The sequence below is a fragment of the Wolffia australiana genome, chromosome 1 (genome assembly GCF_029677425.1).
Source record: "Wolffia australiana isolate 7733 chromosome 1, ASM2967742v1".
NCBI lineage: Eukaryota > Viridiplantae > Streptophyta > Magnoliopsida > Alismatales > Araceae > Wolffia > Wolffia australiana.
The window spans coordinates 15248617-15267322 of record NC_135835.1 but is presented as its reverse complement, the minus strand read 5'-3'; the positions used below and the strand labels follow the sequence as shown (position 1 = coordinate 15267322).

Here is an 18706-nt window from a genome sequence, read left to right as displayed (position 1 = left end):
ATTACAACTGGGCGGAGTGACGTAGAGTGGCACTTACTTGTGTATTTTTAGTGGGAATTGATATGTAGAATTCTTAAGGGGCACTAAATTTTAATTTTCTTTTATTAGGTTAATATTTTTCTTTGGCGATGGTTTCTTGACATTAAGTTTTATTGGCGCTTACTTGTGTATTTTTAGTGGGAGTTGATATGTAGAATTCTTAAGGGGCACTACATTTTAATTTTCTTTTATTAGGTTAATATTTTTCTTTGGCGATGGTTTCTTGACATCTCTTTCTTATGTTGATTTGAACGCCTTTGTTAACTATGTACATATTGCAGGGGAAGATATTCCGCCATTGCTCTTGAAAGAGGCCGTGTTTAGGTGTATTACACAATTATATGACTGTCTTTTGACGGAGGTGCATGAGCGCTGCAAAAAAGGATCAAGCTTGGCTAAACGACTGAACAGCAGTCTCGCGTTTTTCTGCTACGATCTTTTGTCTATTGTAGATCCACGTCAAGTGTTTGAACTGGTAAAACTTGCCTATTTTATATTATAAATTGCTTTATCGCTGTGTTGTGTTTTTTTAAATTAATAATCTGATTTGGACTGGTAACATAAAATCCTGAATCATTTTTTTTTACAGTGATGACCGACAACTTGTTATGTTGACTATTTTCATATTGTTGGTGGGGGCCAAAATCTCTGGTCTTTTAACCGTGAGAATAATTTTTTTTGTTCGAATATTTATTAATGCTTGTGGAGCTATGACCTTTTTTATCCCGACCTCAGGTTCATGTCTCAGTTGCCCTTTTTTATGGTATATTTTGCAATCTATACCGAACATTTTTACAGGATTTTTCCACGTTTAATTCCGAATTCAAGTTCCCTTAATTTTCCGCTGGATTAAAAGGCGAATTTCTTTGAATTTAAATCACAGGTTTCTTTGTATATGGACAAATTTGCGGGCATTTGCCAGCCGGCTCTCCACGACTGCAAGCTTACATTTTTACAGATTATTTGTGATCATGATCTCTTTGTTGAGATGCCTGGAAGAGATCCTTCAGACAGGTACTGGAAAACCTTCTTCCAATGTTTCATTCTTTAAGGTCGGAATTATGCTTGCTGTCCGTCCCATAGTTGGGGTACAGTTTTTAGCTGTGTTTGTAATTGACTAAGACCTTACCCAAAACCTGACAGACCCTTCAGACAGGTGAGGAAAATCTTTGTCCAAGGTTTCATTCTATAGGGTTATACTTATGCTCGTCTTCTGTTCCCATAGCTATGATACAGTTTTTTGGGTGTGTTTTGATTTCTTGTTGAAATTTACCATGAATTGATGGTTGCCACTCCCTTGCCGATTTGGATTTGTAATGAATCTTTTTTTCAGGAATTATCTTTCGTCTGTTTTAATTCACGAGATTTTTCTGACTTGGGATCATGATGATTTAGCGCTGCGGGCTAAAGTGAGTCATTTTTCACTATTTTCAATTAATACATGTTTTGCCCTTTCTCCTGTATTTTTCACTATTATCGGCTGTATATTTTATTTTCAGTTATCTACTTATTTATTTTTCTCAGTTTTACAACCACGTGGGTTATTTCTATAGGCTACTCGAATCTTGGTGATCCTCATGTGCAAACATGAGTTCGACTCTCGTTACCAGAAACAGGAGGACAAACTTTACATTGCTCAGTTGTACTTTCCCCTGATAGAACAGGTACGTATGAACGGGAACATAATTTTATGGCTTGGTGATTCTAATCTACCGTGAGTATGAATTTTCTTTTAAATATTTGACAAATAACTGGGTGAAAGCTTGTTAAGTTTTCTAATTTATTTCGTCAGATATGTTTACCTCACTAACGGTTGCTGGATTCCAATTTTCCAGATACTAGACGAGATGCCGGTCTTTTACAACTTGAATACAGTTGAAAAACGTGAGGTCTTGATTGTCTTTTTGCAAATTGCACGCAACCTGGATGATGCCACTCTTGTCAAGGCATGGCAGCAGAACATACCCCGAACGAGATTGTTTTTCAAACTCCTGGAAGAGTGTCTTACTCTCTTTGAGGTTAGTGCTATTTTCTCAAAGATTGATTGACTAAGTTTTTTAATCATCTCTGCTGAAATCTCAACCAATGCCACTCCGTTTCCAGCACCGGAAGACTGCTGACAGCATGCTCGTCGGCTGCAGTTCTCGTAGTCCGGATGTAGAGGCATTGGCCTCTCCCAAGTACTCTGACATGCTTTCCCCTGCGATTAATGCTTATCTATCCGAAGCTTCTCGCCAGGAAGTTCGGGTAGGATTTCTCAGTGTTTCATAATCTATTCCCCATCTTCTTCGTGCCACAGGATTCTTCAGTTTGACCATTTTTCCTTTTTCTAGCCTCAAGGAACGCCGGAGAATGGGTATTTGTGGCACAGGATAAGCCCTCATCTCGGCTCCCCTACGCCTCCTTACTCATTAAGAGAGGCTCTCGCTCAGGCCCAATCGTCTCGAATCGGTGTCTCCACTCGAGCGTTGAGGGAATCTCTTCACCCAATTCTCCGACAAAAACTGGAGCTCTGGGAAGAGAACCTCAGCTCAGCCGTAAGCCTACAGGTTCTGGAGATGACTGAGAAATTCTCAACGGCCGCGGGATCACGCTCCATTGCTACCGACTACGGCAAGCTTGACTGCATAACCTCTATATTCATGAGCTTCTTCTCCCGTTGTCAGTCACTGGCTTTCTGGAAGGCTCTGTTCCCTGTGCTGGATAGCATCTTCCGCTTCCACGGGGCCACTCTAATGGCGAGAGAGAATGATCGATTTCTGAAGCAAGTTGCCTTTCATCTGCTCCGACTCGCTGTCTTCCGCAATGAATCTATTCGTCGACGGGCTGTTCTCGGGCTCCAGATCCTTCTCCGGAACTCCTTGCGTTATTTTGGCCACATGATGCGGCTGAGAGTGATGCTGACAATCACACTGTCGGAGCTGATGTCGGACATTCAAGTGACCCAGATGAGATCTGATGGGAGCTTGGAGGAGAGCGGAGAAGCCCGACGACTGAGACAGTCCTTGGAGGAAATGGCAGACGAAGGTGGTAGCTTTGGCTTGTTGAAGTCATGTGGAGTCCCGCAGGATGTACTTGATGCTGTTGCTGAAGACTCGACAGAGAACCGCTGGTCCTGGGCTGCAGCCAAGGGGCTCTCCGAGAACCTTGTCCAGGCCCTTGATGCAGGACTTGAACACACACTCTTGGTTCTATTTTTATCCTGTTTTTGGCAAGATTTTTTACCAAAGTTTGTGTTTTTTGATGAATGCGAGAGATGATTGGTTTGCAATTGCAGGCGACGCAGACCACTGCAGATCGTTATGCTACTGCAGAGAGTTTTCACCTGCTGGCTGTGGCGTATGCTCCTGTGCCGGATCTCCACATCATGTGGCTGCTTCATCTGTGTGATGCACACCAGGAGGTGCAGTCATGGGCGGAAGCTGCTCAGTGCGCTGTTGCCGTTGCTGGAGTAATCATGCAGGTGTCTGGCTACCAACTTTTGGCGGGTTCAAACCCAAGTTCCCTTTCCTTCAAAATTTTGATCTTTAATTTGCTTCATTTTATTGTTTAATTTTACTGGCCAGAAAGGATTTAATCGTTTACTTGCTTTCCAAGAACACATTTCATCGTTATTTTCTTTACACCACATGATTTGATCTTTAACTTGGCTTACCTGCAAACATTTTATCCTTCATTCTTTACAAGAAAGAATAAGTTATTTAGTTTGCGTTCCTAGAAACGATATGATGAATAATTTGCATTCCTTGAATAATAAAGACCATCTTAAGAGAATGTCTTTAAATTGCTCTCTTTGGGCACATTGTCAAGAAAATTTTGATGTCTAATTTTTTATCCTAATGCTTTCTTTTGCAGAAAACATATGGTGTTTAGTTTGCATGTCATGGAAACTATTTGATTTTAATTTCTTTGAGAAAAATAATTAGTATCTGCCAAAAAATTAAATATCACTTCTTTTTTTGTGTAATTTTCTTTCTGTGAAAGGATTTCTTCTTTAAGTTTTGCTCCATGAAGAGAGTTTCACTTCTTCCATCGTTAATGTTCACTGGGACAGGCGCTGGTCGGAAGGAACGACGCTGTGTGGACGGCAGAGCATGTGGTAGCACTGCGGAGGATATGCCCGGCAGTGGGCGACTCTGCAACGCCTGAGGCGTCGGCAGCAGAGGTGGAAGGTTATGGTGCTTCCAAGCTGACGGTTGACTCCGCAGTTAAGTACCTGCAACTGGGTCACAAACTCTTCTCGCAGGCAGAGCTGCATCACTTCTGTGCTGCCATTCTTGAACTCATCATCCCCGTCTACAAGTCCCGCCGGAGCTTTGCCCAGCTAGCCAAGTGCCACACTTCGCTAACGACAGTCTACGAGGCAATCCTTGAGCAGGAGGCGAGCCCAATCCCCTTTGTGGATGCCACCTACTACCGTGTTGGGTTCTATGGCGAAGCATTTGGTAAGTTGAACCTGCAGGAGTACGTCTACAGGGAGGCAAGGGAGGTGCGGCTGGGGGACATCATGGAGAAGCTCAGCCACATTTACGAGGCAAAGATGGGTTCGGCAGGGCAGACATTACACATCATCCCCGACTCACGCCAGGTGAAAGCAGAGGAGTTGCAGGCAGGTGTGTGCTACCTGCAGATAACAGCTGTGGATCCGGTGATGGAGGGTGAGGATCTGGGCAGCAGGAGGGAACGGGGCTTTGCCGCGGCAGGAGGCGGTGGTGGTCAGGCACGGGTGTTGGAGCGGTTCCTCTTCGACACACCGTTCACCAAGAATGGGAAGACGCAGGGGGGGCTGGAGGACCAGTGGCGGCGGCGGACGGTGTTGAGAACAGAGGGGTCATTCCCAGCACTGGTGAATCGGCTGCGGGTGACAGAGTCAGAGTCGCTTGAGTTCTCGCCTGTAGAGAATGCTATTGGGATGATTGAGACCCGCACCGCCGCTCTACGAGGGGAGCTCGAGGAGCCACGTAGCTCAGAGGCTGACCAGCTTCCCAGGCTCCAGAGCCTTCAGCGCATTCTCCAAGGCAGCGTTGCTGTCCAGGTTCTTCATCATCACTGTTATTATTTACCGCCATTGCCATCATCATCATCTTCTATCTGTGGTCATCTTCATCATAGTCACGGTTGTAATTGTCATCATCATCCTCTTCTTTGTCGTCTGTCATCATCTTCATTATCTTCATGTTCGTCATTGTCATCGTCATAATCTTCTTCCGCTTTAATCACCATTATTTTCATCATCATTGTCATTATCATCTTCTTCTTCTTTCACTGTCATCATCGTCCATCATCAGCATCATTATCTTCTTCGCCTTTAATGATTGTCATCATCATCGCCCAACATCATCTTATTCTACTTAAAGCATAAAATTGTTTTGTGCGGTGTTGTTTCCAGGTGAACAGTGGGGTGCTCAGTGTATGTACGGCATTTCTATCCGGGGAGCCGGCAACGAGGCTTCGGTCTCAAGAGCTGCAGCAGCTCATCGCAGCGCTGCTGGAGTTCATGGCAGTGTGCAAGCGCGCGCTGCGGGTCCATTTCAGGTTGATCGGGGAAGAAGATCAGGACTTTCACACCCAGCTTGTCAACGGGTTCCAGTCTCTGACAGCCGAGCTTTCCCACTACATTCCTGCCATTCTCTCCGAGCTCTGACCCCCGGCGCTCTCAAGCCTCTTCCTTATCGGAGGGCCTCCCGCCTTCTCTGTTTCAGTGTCTTATTTTGTACTCCTGGACAACGATAGCATTTTTTCCTGTACATGTTTCCTCCACTCTCTTAACCATGGCCATCTCTAACTTCCTGCATGTAATTTGTTGACTTTAATGTTAAACGGTGCAGTTTTTCTGGGAAGGGACAATCATCAAGTTTGTTGGGATATCAAGTTCTATCAGATTGACTTTAATTTGTTGACTTTAATTTTATTGTCCTCTGCAGACCCAATCATCAACATCATATGTGGACTTTTGTTGGGATATCAAGTTCTATCTGTACATGTAATATGTGAAGCCTTCCTCTGGGGTTTGGTGATGAACCTGGATTGGTTGGTTTGAGGCTTAGCTTGGTTTGTAACAATTAGAGAACAGCTAATAAGAAGATCGAAATAGCCAAGTCTATCTTTTGAAATTGCTGGACCTTCAACATCACAAATATGTTGACTGCAAAAATGCTGATAAAAAAACGAATGTGTAGTGGCCTTATTCTTCATGATAAAATCAGTATGCTGTAAAAGTTTACTTAACCTAGAAGGCCTATCTAAATTTGGATCAATTTGTGGTAGGACCAACTCAACCTTTCAGTACCTGCAGAACCAGAGTTTCCTCATCAGAGGGCTTATTCTTCATGGTCCTACTGGAGATAAAAATGAGCTATTATAATAATCTGACATATACAACTCATATTATTAATGCCATTTAGTTCCCAGTTATCAAACACCACTCTTTTATGTGGCTTACAATAATATTTATATTTCTTAAATTTATCTAATTTTTCTAAACTCCATATTAACACCAGTATTTTTATTTTTGTTTTTTCAATGAAATCCTAAAGGCCGAGTTTGTTTCACCAATAGAGGGCTAAGCATTGGAGCTGCCTTAAGGAGAGGTCAAACAAGAGCAATAGTATAACATATATAGGCGTTTGATGAGCTAAGATAAAATATCGGTTGGAGAACGTAAAGAAATACCAAATATCAGTTGTAAAAGATGTACAGTATAAAAAAAGTCACTAGAGGACCACTAAGTTCCTCAAATTTTATTTTATACATGTCTATGATTATGATCAAACTGAATTGATGCCTTATTCTTGATGAATCTTGATAAAGAATTTGTGCCTAATTCCATTTTCAATTGAAATAATCCTGTCTTATAGATTTTGTGAATACTTTGGTAAAAATATAATTTTCTTTTACTTCACAAAATGAATAATTTTCACCCTTATTGATATTCTTTAAAGAAGCAATGCTTCATTTTATCGTGCTTGGTTTGACAGTGCATCATGGAAAAGCAATGCACTTTTGTAAAAAAATATAGCAATAATATTTTGTGCTATCTCCAAGCCCGAAGTTTAAGGGCAAAATACTTGATGCCCATTAGATGATACATCCACTGAGACTTTGGATGTCCCACTTTTGCTATTACTTTCTTATTTCAACTAAGAAAAGGCTGGGGTGTAGAAGTGACCAAAGTAAACTCTTTATTCTTTAGATATCATATGGCCATGTCAATGGTGCCTTATAAAGTGTAAAATTATTTTATAGGATGTGAGATTACCGAAGATAATTGTGAAATATACAAAATTTAAATACAGTACTTTTATCCAACTGTATAAAGTCAAGTTTAATTTGGTAGAGAAAATTTTCCGAGAGTTATGTTTTGTGGCCATCATTGTTTTAGTCAAAATATATTAAAATGAGTTAGGATGGAGATTTAAAATGGAAAAAAAACCTTCAATGATCATAAGCATAATTGAATCTATAATCATTTCAGAGCCTAGATGGAGTCTTCGTGAGTGATACAAATACTCAGCCTCTAGATGTATCAATGTGGTCCTCACCACATTGAGTCTCATCATCTACTGGATGAGTCCCACCACTGCTCCTTGATGATGTTCTTGCAGTTCTAGTTTTACTGGGAGGGGGGGTCTAAGGAGAGAAAGAGGAGGTACAATCAAAGAAATACTGGCATGGGTATACTTTATTGGTGAGTTCTTTCCTTCTTTACTTAAAGGGTCATTTTTTCACAAAAAAACCCTAGTACTTTGCATGTGACAATCTAAGCCTATTTGCTTGTCCAGTTAATGAACTAATAAGCGCAGTAAATTAGTTATTATTAATTAATATTAGATTGATAACATACTTAATAAATTCATACTGGATACCATAATTGATAAACTATATCCAATAGATATTAATTAATATCGTAGTGATTTAACCACGTTGATAAGTTGAATCGCAAACACATGAGGTGTTAAGCTGTACCAGATGCTCTTGAAGATTCAAGGGGTTCATCAACCCTTCCATAGAACCTTTCTATCGTCATTTATAATGTATGTATAATTCCTCAAATGTGTGACACTTCTAAAACATTCAAGGGTATGGATCGCCTTTTAAATTCTGATCACTCATCCAAGTCACAACTAATGCATTGGGAAATTGATGGAAACATCTTTCTCTGGTATTTCCACTACCTTGACCAAGGATTTCATCACATTTTCTTTCTTAAGCTATCTCCTCTTATACTGAGGACGATGGATGGACTCAGACTTAGAGTTAAAATTAGGTTATCAGTGATTTCTAGTTCAATCAATGAAAATTTACAAATGGATAATCACATAATAATTCTAGTTAGTGGATGAGTACAGTTTGTATCCACAGGGAACATATTTTTAGGGATTTGAAAAATCTAGATAGTGAAGGAATATTTATGGTGTTGGAGGTAGTGATGCGATGAAGATGGTGAGTGGTCCAAATATTTAATCAGTATGTGGCGGTTAAAAATAAGATAAGTAGGCTGACATGAATGGGATGATGTACCAGATTTGTGATAATGATGAGGGATGATGATAGATTTGAATGCAAGTGATGAAATGATAAAGATCTAACTAGTGGTTGACATGAAGAATAATCAATATAAGTCAAGTTTCTAACCTTGGATGCCTATTTTCCAACATGATGAAGAGAATTATTTGATGAAGCTCGGCCTCTAAAATTCTCTTTTGAAACCAAGAAACCTTGATAGATCTGAAAAAACCTTACTCTCTTTCAAGAAACCTCAATAAGTTCAAAGATGATTTTTACAAAGATTAGGGGTTCATTAATAGAGCAATTATATGGATGGATAGAGGAGAAAAAGACCAAGCTTTCCCCAAAATTTCAGCTCAATCAGACTTCTAGATTGTTCGATATCAAGCCCTGAAGCTAGAAAATTCTTGGCCATAGATTTAAATCAAATATTTCTCTCCTAATCCTCATCACCGCCACCATGGCACTTTTTGAGTTTTTTGTCTTTAGCTCCGTATTAAATGCAATGATTGGCCTGGTTTATCTTGCATCATTCTCTATCAATGGCTATGTTTTCCCCACATGTCCCTAAAGGAAGAAGACGAGAAAACAGTAATGCTTAATAATAAATAAAATTTGTGTAATGTGGTGGCATATCAGCGTGTTACATCCACACGATGCATTTTCCCACCATAAAAATGGGTGCCACATCACTCGCGCATGCCACTTGTGTGCACATATTTGCTTGTATATGACACATTTTTGGGGATGTCATGTTTGACTTTTAAAGCTAAATGAAATTCATATTTTATTATATGCTTTAAATGTCACTTTCAATGTAAAAAAACTCCTTTTTTATATTAGTCCACGTCACCACTGCGATTAAAAAAAGATAACCATGAATCAATAATTGGCCGTTATGGCATTGCAATTTGTGATGTCATAATGGTACTTTTTTGCAATGATTAAATACCTAACCATTAGGGGAAATGGTGATATGTCATCTTTCAACGATTCAGATAATGATATGTGGCATGTAATCAAATTTTTCCTACTTACTACTTTATATTTTTATCGGGTATCATGCTTATACAAAACATCTGTCATGATTTTCTTGGATATTATTTCCTTCCTCTAGTTCATGCTTTCAATGTATTACATATCTGTTTGAATATCATTATCATGTGATCTACTTATGCCTTTGGTAATAAATTATATATACATATATGTTGTAATTCAAAATTATATAGAATAATTTTAGAATTTTTTGTAAAAACATTTTTTATTAAAATTCCATTTTTAATTTATTTCTAGTTTTGATATGCCTTGACCTTAGAAAATATGGAAATATATATATATATATATATATATATATATATATATATTATATGAAAAGTAGTAACTATATTCAAATATTCAAAAAAGTATTCAGGAAACCATGCAAATGGGTAATTCATTGGATCTTGAAGAATCTTCATTCCTCTTTTTATGTAGACTTATATCAGTACCTTAAAATAAAATTTATGATTATAATTCAAACTATGCCGATATATTTTATTAGAAACTTTAACTTTTAGTGAAATTTAAGAAAAAAACATTTTTAATTACAATACACTTGATATAATGTTATGCTATAAATTATATATTTGTTGCATATATCTTTATTTAAATTGATTTTATCTGAAATCACCTTAATATTTTATTTTCTGTCTAACTCTAAGGTTTAAATTTTCCCATACATGAATGATTTTCAATGCACATTGACCACTGTTTTGGCATATATAATATTCTCTTTATATAATTGAGATTCTCCATATGTTTACCTGAAATTCTGAAAAATTGTCCTTACAGAAATTCAGGGAAATGCTTAAAAAAATTGGAATAAAATTAATAAGTACATATAATCTTCATAATTATATCTCCATGAATATGTCAACAAATAAAACCATGATTTATGACCTTGAAGTTTTTAAACTTGATATACCTTTTCATTGGTTTTGATTTCAAGTACTATGAGTTTAATGAATCAGTCAAACGATGTTGCCAATGCTCTTTGAGCAGTTAATACATATTGCAGTAGGTTATATGTTTTTATGAGTAAAATTTAATGATAAAAATAGAACTATAGAAACTGTCATGAAATGAATCACATTTATTTTAAAAAGTTTCCTCTTAAAATTTTTTGAGGTCAAATTCAAAAATATATAAAGTTTCTAGTTTCATATTATCATATTTTTGCATTCAACATAATTGATGTTATGATATCGATGAACCAGAATTTGGGTAAAATAAGTCATTTTAAGTCTCTGATTTATGCAACAATATTTATCAAATCTTCCATAGAATAGGGTTAGTAAGGGTCGAATCCACAAAAATCAGGTAATGAGAGAGTAAATTGCATTTCAAATCTATTTTAAAATAATTATTTCAGGTGATTTAGACTTTTATGGATTTTAAAGTATTTTCTAAAGAAAATCAATGGAATAAATAAAAACTAGTCAAAACCATTTTAAATAAATTAAATACATACTTATTTTTTTAGATGAGTTCTGATAATTAAATGCAATTTTTTAAGGAATTATTGGGGGATTTTTAGGGCAAGAAATAAGATTTGATGTTAAAGAAAACATTCAGCCACAATTTGTGGGCGGCGACACTCCGCTAGGTGGGTAGTAGACTGAAAATAAGGTAACTTTTGTTACAGGAGAAATTTTTCAGTGCTGTTTGATGCGTTGGAAAGCTTAAAGTCTAGATATTTACCTAGAGAAAAAAGTGAGAAAATTCAAATCAATATTCAGGAGATCACACAAACCTTGTTGTAACTTTCCCTGAGGGCCAAGTGGTGCTCTTTCTCCAAGAATCTTGACCACCCCTAAACTCTCTCCCACACCCTCGTAGAAAAATGATGGATCAAAGAAATCTGATACACTAGGACTCGAACAACAAGTTGGGAGAAGAAATCCAAGATGAGTTATAAAGAGAGGGGAGAAGAAAATAAATAGAAGTGCCTAACTCTCCCAGCCATTGGATTTAATTCCAAGGGTTTGGAGGGCAAGGATTTTTTGATTTCCAGCCTAGACCCACGTTCCCTCTGTCCCAAATTTGAAAAAAGCCTTTCAAATTCAAAATTTTGGTTAGTTCCACAATTCTTGCCTTTAGTTGATCGGGTCCTTAGGTAAAATTGAATGGGCTTCTAGAGTGGGCTTCACGTGTATTTGACCTCTTCTTATTATTTATTAGATGGCTTGGTTTATACTTTCCTCCCATTTTTATCTCAAATTTACTATTGTATTTACCTAAGTCCTATTTTTTCAAATAAAACTCCAAGAAGATGTGAGAATTCCCTTGACTCCGAGGAGTCAAGTGGGGTTAGTCTAAAAAATTAATAAAATATATAAACATAGAGCTTAGGAAAATAAATCATAAATTTATCATTGTATCCTTAAAGGGTGAATAATGGTAGTGAAAATCTGAAAATATGTTATAAAAAGAAGTATGAAACATAGTCTTATTGATCTAATTTGATGTACTCATAGATAGAGATTATACGTTGGGCCATAAATCAGAGGAAGAACCCTATATGGGAGTTGCGTTACATTTTTGAAAATATTGGTAAGGACTATGAGAAAATAAATATTATTTGGCAACTAATACTTACCTACGGAACCATACAATATATCATGAATGACATTAGAAGTTTTTAAAAAGGTTTTGGCTTTTTTATGGCTAAAGTGAAACCTTGGGGGTCTGTCCCTAGTCTCCTCTCTCAAGCATGTTTAATATATTCTAATTAGTGAAGAATGCATATGCTGTGAGTGGCTTCTAATATGTAGAGCCATATGACATAAAAGAGTAAGCTTGTGGGTGCCCTTGAGGTGATATGGGAAAGGAAAATGAAGAAACGTGAGTATAGCCAAGAAAGATGCAAAGCAACAGACTATGGCTGTGGTGAGCTGGTTACTGCCCCAGTACTGGACATCACGTACCTATAATTTGGCTCTGGCAAGAAAATTTAGCCACTCACAAACTGTGAGTGGATAATGTCTAACTACCTGAGGCTGGACAGACTTGGTGTCAGTGCCCATTTTGAGATGGAGGAGTTTGAGATGCAACGGTATTGATAACATCCAATAGCTATCAATTCTTATGCATGATTATGACTTATTTGAATAATTTTAGAAAAATTATAAATTATTTCTGATTAAATATTTAAATTACATTTCGAGTCCTATTTTTTTGGAATTTATTGGTTCGTGTGACTAACCCCACTTGATTATCCTGAATTAGGTGGATTATTGTTAATATAACTCAACTCATTTTATGGAAATATAGGATTTAGATAAATAAAATATTGAAATCTGGATGGAAATGGGAGATAAGGAAACGTCTAAGCTGTGACTCGAATTTGAAAAGGAGGAGAAAATTCCTGATTTCCTGGATCACACCCTTTCTAAGCCAAGTTTCTGGGAGCTACGATCCAAGCTCAACGTCTTCTCCGTCGTCGATGAGCTTGCGGGGGGGTGAAGACGAGTGCAAGATCCCTGCAGCATCAACCTCGACTAATAGGATTTAAGAACTAGTTTGTAAAATGAGAATATGTATTTATACTCGTTAAAGAGAAATAGATTGATAGGATTAAATATAGTTGTTAGGATTAAATATAGATAGGATTAAATTCAGTGGTTAGGATTAAAGACAGATAGGAAAAACAAACCGTTAGACAAACTAACGGTTATGCTTTATTTAAAATAGACAGTTACAGATCGAGATCTGCAACTGTCTATCACTATCCGTTATAGAAATATCTATAAATACCAACCCATTTGTAAAGATTTTTAATAAGAAGAATCAACTATTTTTATATCCTTGTTCTTGCCTCTACTTCTTCTATCTTCTCTGAGCGAATCTTTACTGGAGGGAGAGAGAGAGAGAGAGAGAGAGAGAGAGAGAGAGAGAGAGAGAGAGAGAGAGAGAGAGAGAGAGAGAGAGAGAGAGAGAGAGAGAGAGAGAGAGAGAGAGAGAGAGACCAAGGGAGAGCGAAAGAGAGAGAGAGAGAGCGAGAGAAAGAGCGAGAGAGCGAGAGAGAGCGAGAGAGAGAGAGAGACCGAGAGAGAGCGAAAGAGAGAGAGAGAGAGATAGAGCGAGAGAGAGAGAGAGAGCGAGAGAAAGAGCGAGAGAGCGAGAGAGAGAGAGAGACCGAGAGAGAGCGAAAGAGAGAGAGAGAGAGAGAGAGCGAGAGAGAGAGAGAGAGCGAGAGAAAGAGCGAGAGAGCGAGAGAGAGAGAGAGAGAGAGAGAGAGAGAGAGAGAGAGAGAGAGAGAGAGAGAGAGAGAGAGAGAGAGAGAGAGAGAGAGAGAGAGAGAGAGAGAGAGAGAGAGAGAGAGAGAGAGAGAGCGAGAGAGACAGAGAAAGAGAGAGAGAGAGAGAGAGAGAGAGAGAGAGAGCGAGAGAGAGAGAGAGAGAGAGAGAGAGAGAGAGAGAGCGAGAGAGAGAGAGAGAGAGAGAGAGAGAGAGAGAGAGAGAGAGAGAGAGAGAGAGAGAGAGAGAGAGAGAGAGAGAGAGAGAGAGAGAGAGAGAGAGACCGAGAGAGAGAGGAGTGTTTACACAGACTCACGGAGCGGTAAGTACGGCCCACATTTCCTATGTCCCAGTCTCAAATTGACATACCTCCGTGCATCAAGAAAGCAGCTCATCTTCCGTCAAAACAACGTCTCTGCTGCCGTCATCCGGTCAGTCAAACGTCAGCGGACAGTCAACGAACAACGAAACCTCGCGTTCCCGTCTCGTCCCCGCTTCAATCGTTATCCGTCCGCGCCGCGCGCCGACAAAGCAACATCACTTGAATTAAAGTAACATCTTTTCTTTTAATTGTTTCAAAGTGCAATTTTTAATAAAAAAATGATACCGTTTCCAGGAATGGAAAACTTTTTTTAAAAGATATTTTTATTTTTATTCCTCCAATCAAGGCCGTGCCACGTCGGTCTCGAGCAGTTGCATGGAGAGGGGGTGTTCTTTGTAGCTGCCCGTCCGAAGCTTCTAGAAATAGCCGAGCCTGAGCGACACATCTAAAATTCCGCCATCTTCTGGAGCGTTCGGCTCGGCGTCCGTCTGACCGCGTGATCCGCTTGTTAACATCTCTGCCTTCTGCCATAGAAGAAGCTGCAGTGAGGTTTTGCTATTTTCAATCCGAAGAAGATTAGCCGAAATTAGCCCTCACCTCCTGCTTCAGCTTCTTGTTTTCCTCCATCAGACGCTTCGCCTGCATGTGTAAGCGAGATCGTTTGTCCTTGAGATCTTCATCTCTTTTGGAATCAGTTCAAGTTTCTCGAATTGGAATGAACGAAATGTTTTTGTATTTACTTCTAGTTTACGGAATTGAATAATTTAAATGTTGAGGAAATTGATGAAGTTTCTTAAATTAGTCGTCGGGAAATGTTTTGGTGTTACTTCAAGTTATTGATTTGAAATAATCGATGAAGATTCTTAAACTTGTCATAGGAAAGTATTTTGTAATTACTTCAAGTTTATCGAATTGAAATAAATGATGAAGGTTCTTGTATCTGTCGTCGGAAAATATCTTGATCTTTACTTCAAGTTAATCGTGCTGATGGATTAAATGAAATGTTGAGGAGTTTGAGACCTTCGCCTGGAGTTTCGCAATCTGTTCCTTTAGAATCTTTTCCTAAGAAAAGAGGAACAAAGTCAGGCGAGCGGGATGATCAATCAGGTCGACATCTTTCTCTCCATTACCCGGCGGAGTCCTGATTGAAGTATCCCTTCTATGCTTTCCAGCTCCGGCGATGTCAGTTCTTCGGGGACCACACCTCTTAAGTTGCTGAGCTCGCAGATAGATTAGTAATAGAATCAGACTACAAAGATTGAAACAAAGGTTGATTTGTGGATTGAGATCTTGAATGCGGATAAAGATTAAGGGGGCCGATGGGGTACATAATATAAATATGTAGAGCTGGACATAGAAATTAAGGTCTATAGATTGAGGCAGACATGGAGAAAAACAAACCTTATCAGATTTCTCTCGCCAGGAATCGCCGATTCGAACCTTGTCTGTAGGAATGGTGCTTCAGGCTTTTAAGTACGAATTTATAAAAAGAATGATCGGCACATATGAATGAATTTCCACATGGCATTCAGATGTCAGACTTTATCTGAATATTAACAATGCTCGGGGCATTAAATCAACAGCTACAATGCCACAATCAATGAAACAGAAGTGCCTTACCGCATCAATAACTGCGTCAGAAAGTTTTTCCACATTCTTTGGATGCTCATTATATTTAGCAAATATATCTTTCACGCTGCAGCGTTGAGAAAATAGCATATTAAAACGTGTCAGGGAACCGAATAATAGTTCAATGTTTGATTGTACAATATGATGTTTCAAGATAGTGTCATAACAGAAATCCGATTGCCATAACTGGAAGCCCGCATCAAGAAAGCAACCTAACCAAAGATTTCGCTTTATTTACTTTCATTTGCTACAATTTACTTTTTAATTGAGACATTTTTGGACCTGTGATAACCATCAGCGTGGTCTTGTTTTTTATATAGATGGAACTGTTGATTCTTCACAGATTCTGGAGGTTTATAACTGCCAAAATGGTTTAAAGTTTTTAGCCAGAAATTGTGAGGTTTATCCTTTTGACAGTAATCTTGTTTATGATAGGATCCTCTGCAAGACCTGTCAGTGAATACTAAAGAGAAAAGCAACGACTCCTCCCACTCACTCGACAAGACAAGGAAAAAGGAATATATAAAAACCAAATAATAGACAGACGTGGGGAAGACGGGTACGCTCTTCTATCGTATTCGTCGCTTCTTAGATCAGCATTTCTGCAGCTGAAAATTTTTAATGTTTCCATTTTTTTCTCTTCTTAATTCTGTTTTATCCTCAAGGATCCAAACAAGTAAGAGATCCTTTGGTAACTCTATCAGTTATATCAGGAACATGGAGATTCAAAGGATGAACATCTGAGAGCAGAAAGTCTACCTCAAAGAGTGGTGATCATTCCGATGCTACTCTGGCATGAATATAGCAGATACTTGAGGATCTTTGAATAAAGATGGGTATTCTCAATGTAATGGGTACAACCAGAATCTCTGTGATAACTTTTACGAGAGGCATTGATGATGCAAGATAATCAAAATTTCAGGATATACCCGATCATCCTGTTTTTATGGGAGACAAATCAGATAGCTGGATCAGGCTTGACAAACTCCATTTCTTGTTATACTGGATGATTGAATGGATTAGATTTTACATGATCGATCATCAGATGAAGATGCTCCAGATTTTTCTGGACATTGAACCCAGGACTCTGTTTCTTGATTGTTCTGATCTCATTCGATCTTAGGGAGTGTGAATTCCTTTCTAGCAATGATTGAACTTGAAGCAAGCGGTGTCCACATTAGACTATCAAAGTGAGTTCAAACAGAAATCTGTTCATTCCCTGGATGCTCCAACATGGTGTGCTCACAACATCTTCCATCAACAAGCTATGTCAAATTCAACAATTACACCATTATCGTTGCAGCAAGGAATTGAACCTTTTGATAGTGCACCTAAATAACGAGCTCTCAGAGGAAGTCCATGGGGTTATTGAGACTCATTTAAGATGAATAGCAAGTTTTGAGGGGTGAATGTATGTTGATAATGGTGTTTTTTTATTCAGCTGTGGGAGTACCTCTGACAGGAACTTTGAATAGCTATGGTATACATTTGAGAAAAAAATTGCTATTTTGGTTGACACTAGAGCGAGCCATAATATTCAATTGGCAATATTACGAATGAATCGCCAATGATGGGAAGTGGTATTTTGAATCAATTTACGGGCATGCGCAAGGAAGTGGAGATCCACGTGCAGGCGCCTTGGATGTTACATGTGGACACAATGAAGATGAAGAAGGTGTGGAGCGATCCAGCAGAAATTAGTGTTTAATATTTTTTGAAGGGGACTAAAGCCACAACATACAAAGTGCAAGCGGAGCGGTAGATTTTCCATTCTTTGGTTATGTAACACAGGCTGGGCCATGAGAACCTCTGCTAGGCAGCGTGTGGAATGGCCGAGAGCGGACGGACCTTTTTGGATATAAAGGTCGCTTTTCTTCAGAATCTTAGACTGCATTTACTTCGTAACCCGCTCGTAAACTCGCCCCTTCCCACAATAACGGTTCTGCTGTCTTGCGGAGCGTTGAAGCCTGCTTCTTCTCCGGAGTTTTCTGTGGCCCACTAGGTTTCTGTGGCTGACCCTAGATAGTCCATTGGCTGAATTGTAGAGTTCTATTGGGCTGAATCAGGAGGTTCTGTAAGTCGGCCAATTATGGCTTCATTGTAGATAAAAATGCTTTGTATTAGGACACAGAGACGGTGAATCAACAACAATGGTGTGGCGATGGCGTGATGTTGCCTGTGGCACAACATTTTTTTGTGTGGTAAAGTAAAGACATGGCAAAGGCGCAGTGAATTCATAAATACTGTGATGCAAACATGGAGAATGTTTCAAGCCTTCTCCATTTGAGTCTACAACTGCCATATGGGTTATTTCCCTTTAGTCTGTATGGCTTGTCAAAGATGAGCATTTTTTTTGTGTTGCTACAAATGATAACCGTAGGTTTCGCTCCCTTAGTGGAATCTTTAAGGTCATGTTGTAGTTGTGGTGGTCATGATAATAGAGTGGCGGAGGTGGTTTGAATAGCAACCAAGGTTGGGGTTGGATTTGTAAATGACCTACAAGTAAATTACATAATCTGCATCTCCTTAAATGTGCGTAAATACAATTGTGTGATATACATGTGTGGTGTTTATAATGAAGTCCAATTATATATGTAATTATTAACTGGTGTGATTTATGTCACGGTTATGTAAGGGGTCCTTGGACTTAAGGTGTCAAGGATATCTTTTGGTATGGCAATTCTGTTTTACAATTGACTTAAAAGTCACTTGTATAAGAGAAATCTCATTGAAATTGTAATAAAACTTAGGGCCAAGAAAGGGTATATATGGCAGAAAGACTTCTCTGATGATTTTTTCCATGCGTCAGAACCAATAAAATGATCAATTAGTGATAGATGCAGTACACCTGACCATCATATAGGATGGATCATCTAATGACTGTTTAATTAGGCCTAAATATAAGTGAGGATGTCTAATAAGGGGGCAGTAA

At 38.6% G+C, this 18706-nt stretch overlaps 1 protein-coding gene and 2 long non-coding RNA genes across 4 annotated transcripts in view; 2 read left to right on the top strand and 1 right to left on the bottom strand.

Annotated features, from left to right (window-relative positions):
* The window catches only part of SPK1 (guanyl-nucleotide exchange factor), a 35621-nt gene extending 29742 nt beyond the window's left edge, over positions 1-5879 (top strand). The window contains exons 20-29 of the mRNA XM_078581445.1: positions 321-514; positions 923-1053; positions 1373-1448; positions 1593-1703; positions 1875-2057; positions 2143-2286; positions 2373-3227; positions 3317-3502; positions 4094-5074; positions 5429-5879. Coding sequence (XP_078437571.1) covers positions 321-514; positions 923-1053; positions 1373-1448; positions 1593-1703; positions 1875-2057; positions 2143-2286; positions 2373-3227; positions 3317-3502; positions 4094-5074; positions 5429-5683 — 3116 coding nt within the window. The 3' untranslated portion in view covers positions 5684-5879. The remainder of the gene's footprint in view (positions 1-320; positions 515-922; positions 1054-1372; positions 1449-1592; positions 1704-1874; positions 2058-2142; positions 2287-2372; positions 3228-3316; positions 3503-4093; positions 5075-5428) is intronic.
* An 8772-nt stretch (positions 5880-14651) lies between these two features.
* On the top strand, positions 14652-16721 carry LOC144708209 (uncharacterized). Its single transcript, XR_013582754.1, has 3 exons — positions 14652-14792; positions 16210-16333; positions 16440-16721. It is a non-coding gene; the product is annotated as an uncharacterized LOC144708209 (long non-coding RNA).
* LOC144708212 (uncharacterized) lies at positions 15021-15832 on the bottom strand. 2 transcript variants are annotated; one of them, XR_013582760.1, is made up of 4 exons: positions 15766-15832; positions 15547-15590; positions 15276-15360; positions 15021-15207 (listed from the first exon to the last, which is right to left on the bottom strand). It is a non-coding gene; the product is annotated as an uncharacterized LOC144708212 (long non-coding RNA). The 2 variants fall into 2 exon arrangements; XR_013582759.1 differs by having other exon boundaries at positions 15021-15360.
* Positions 16722-18706: the final 1985 nt, after the last annotated feature.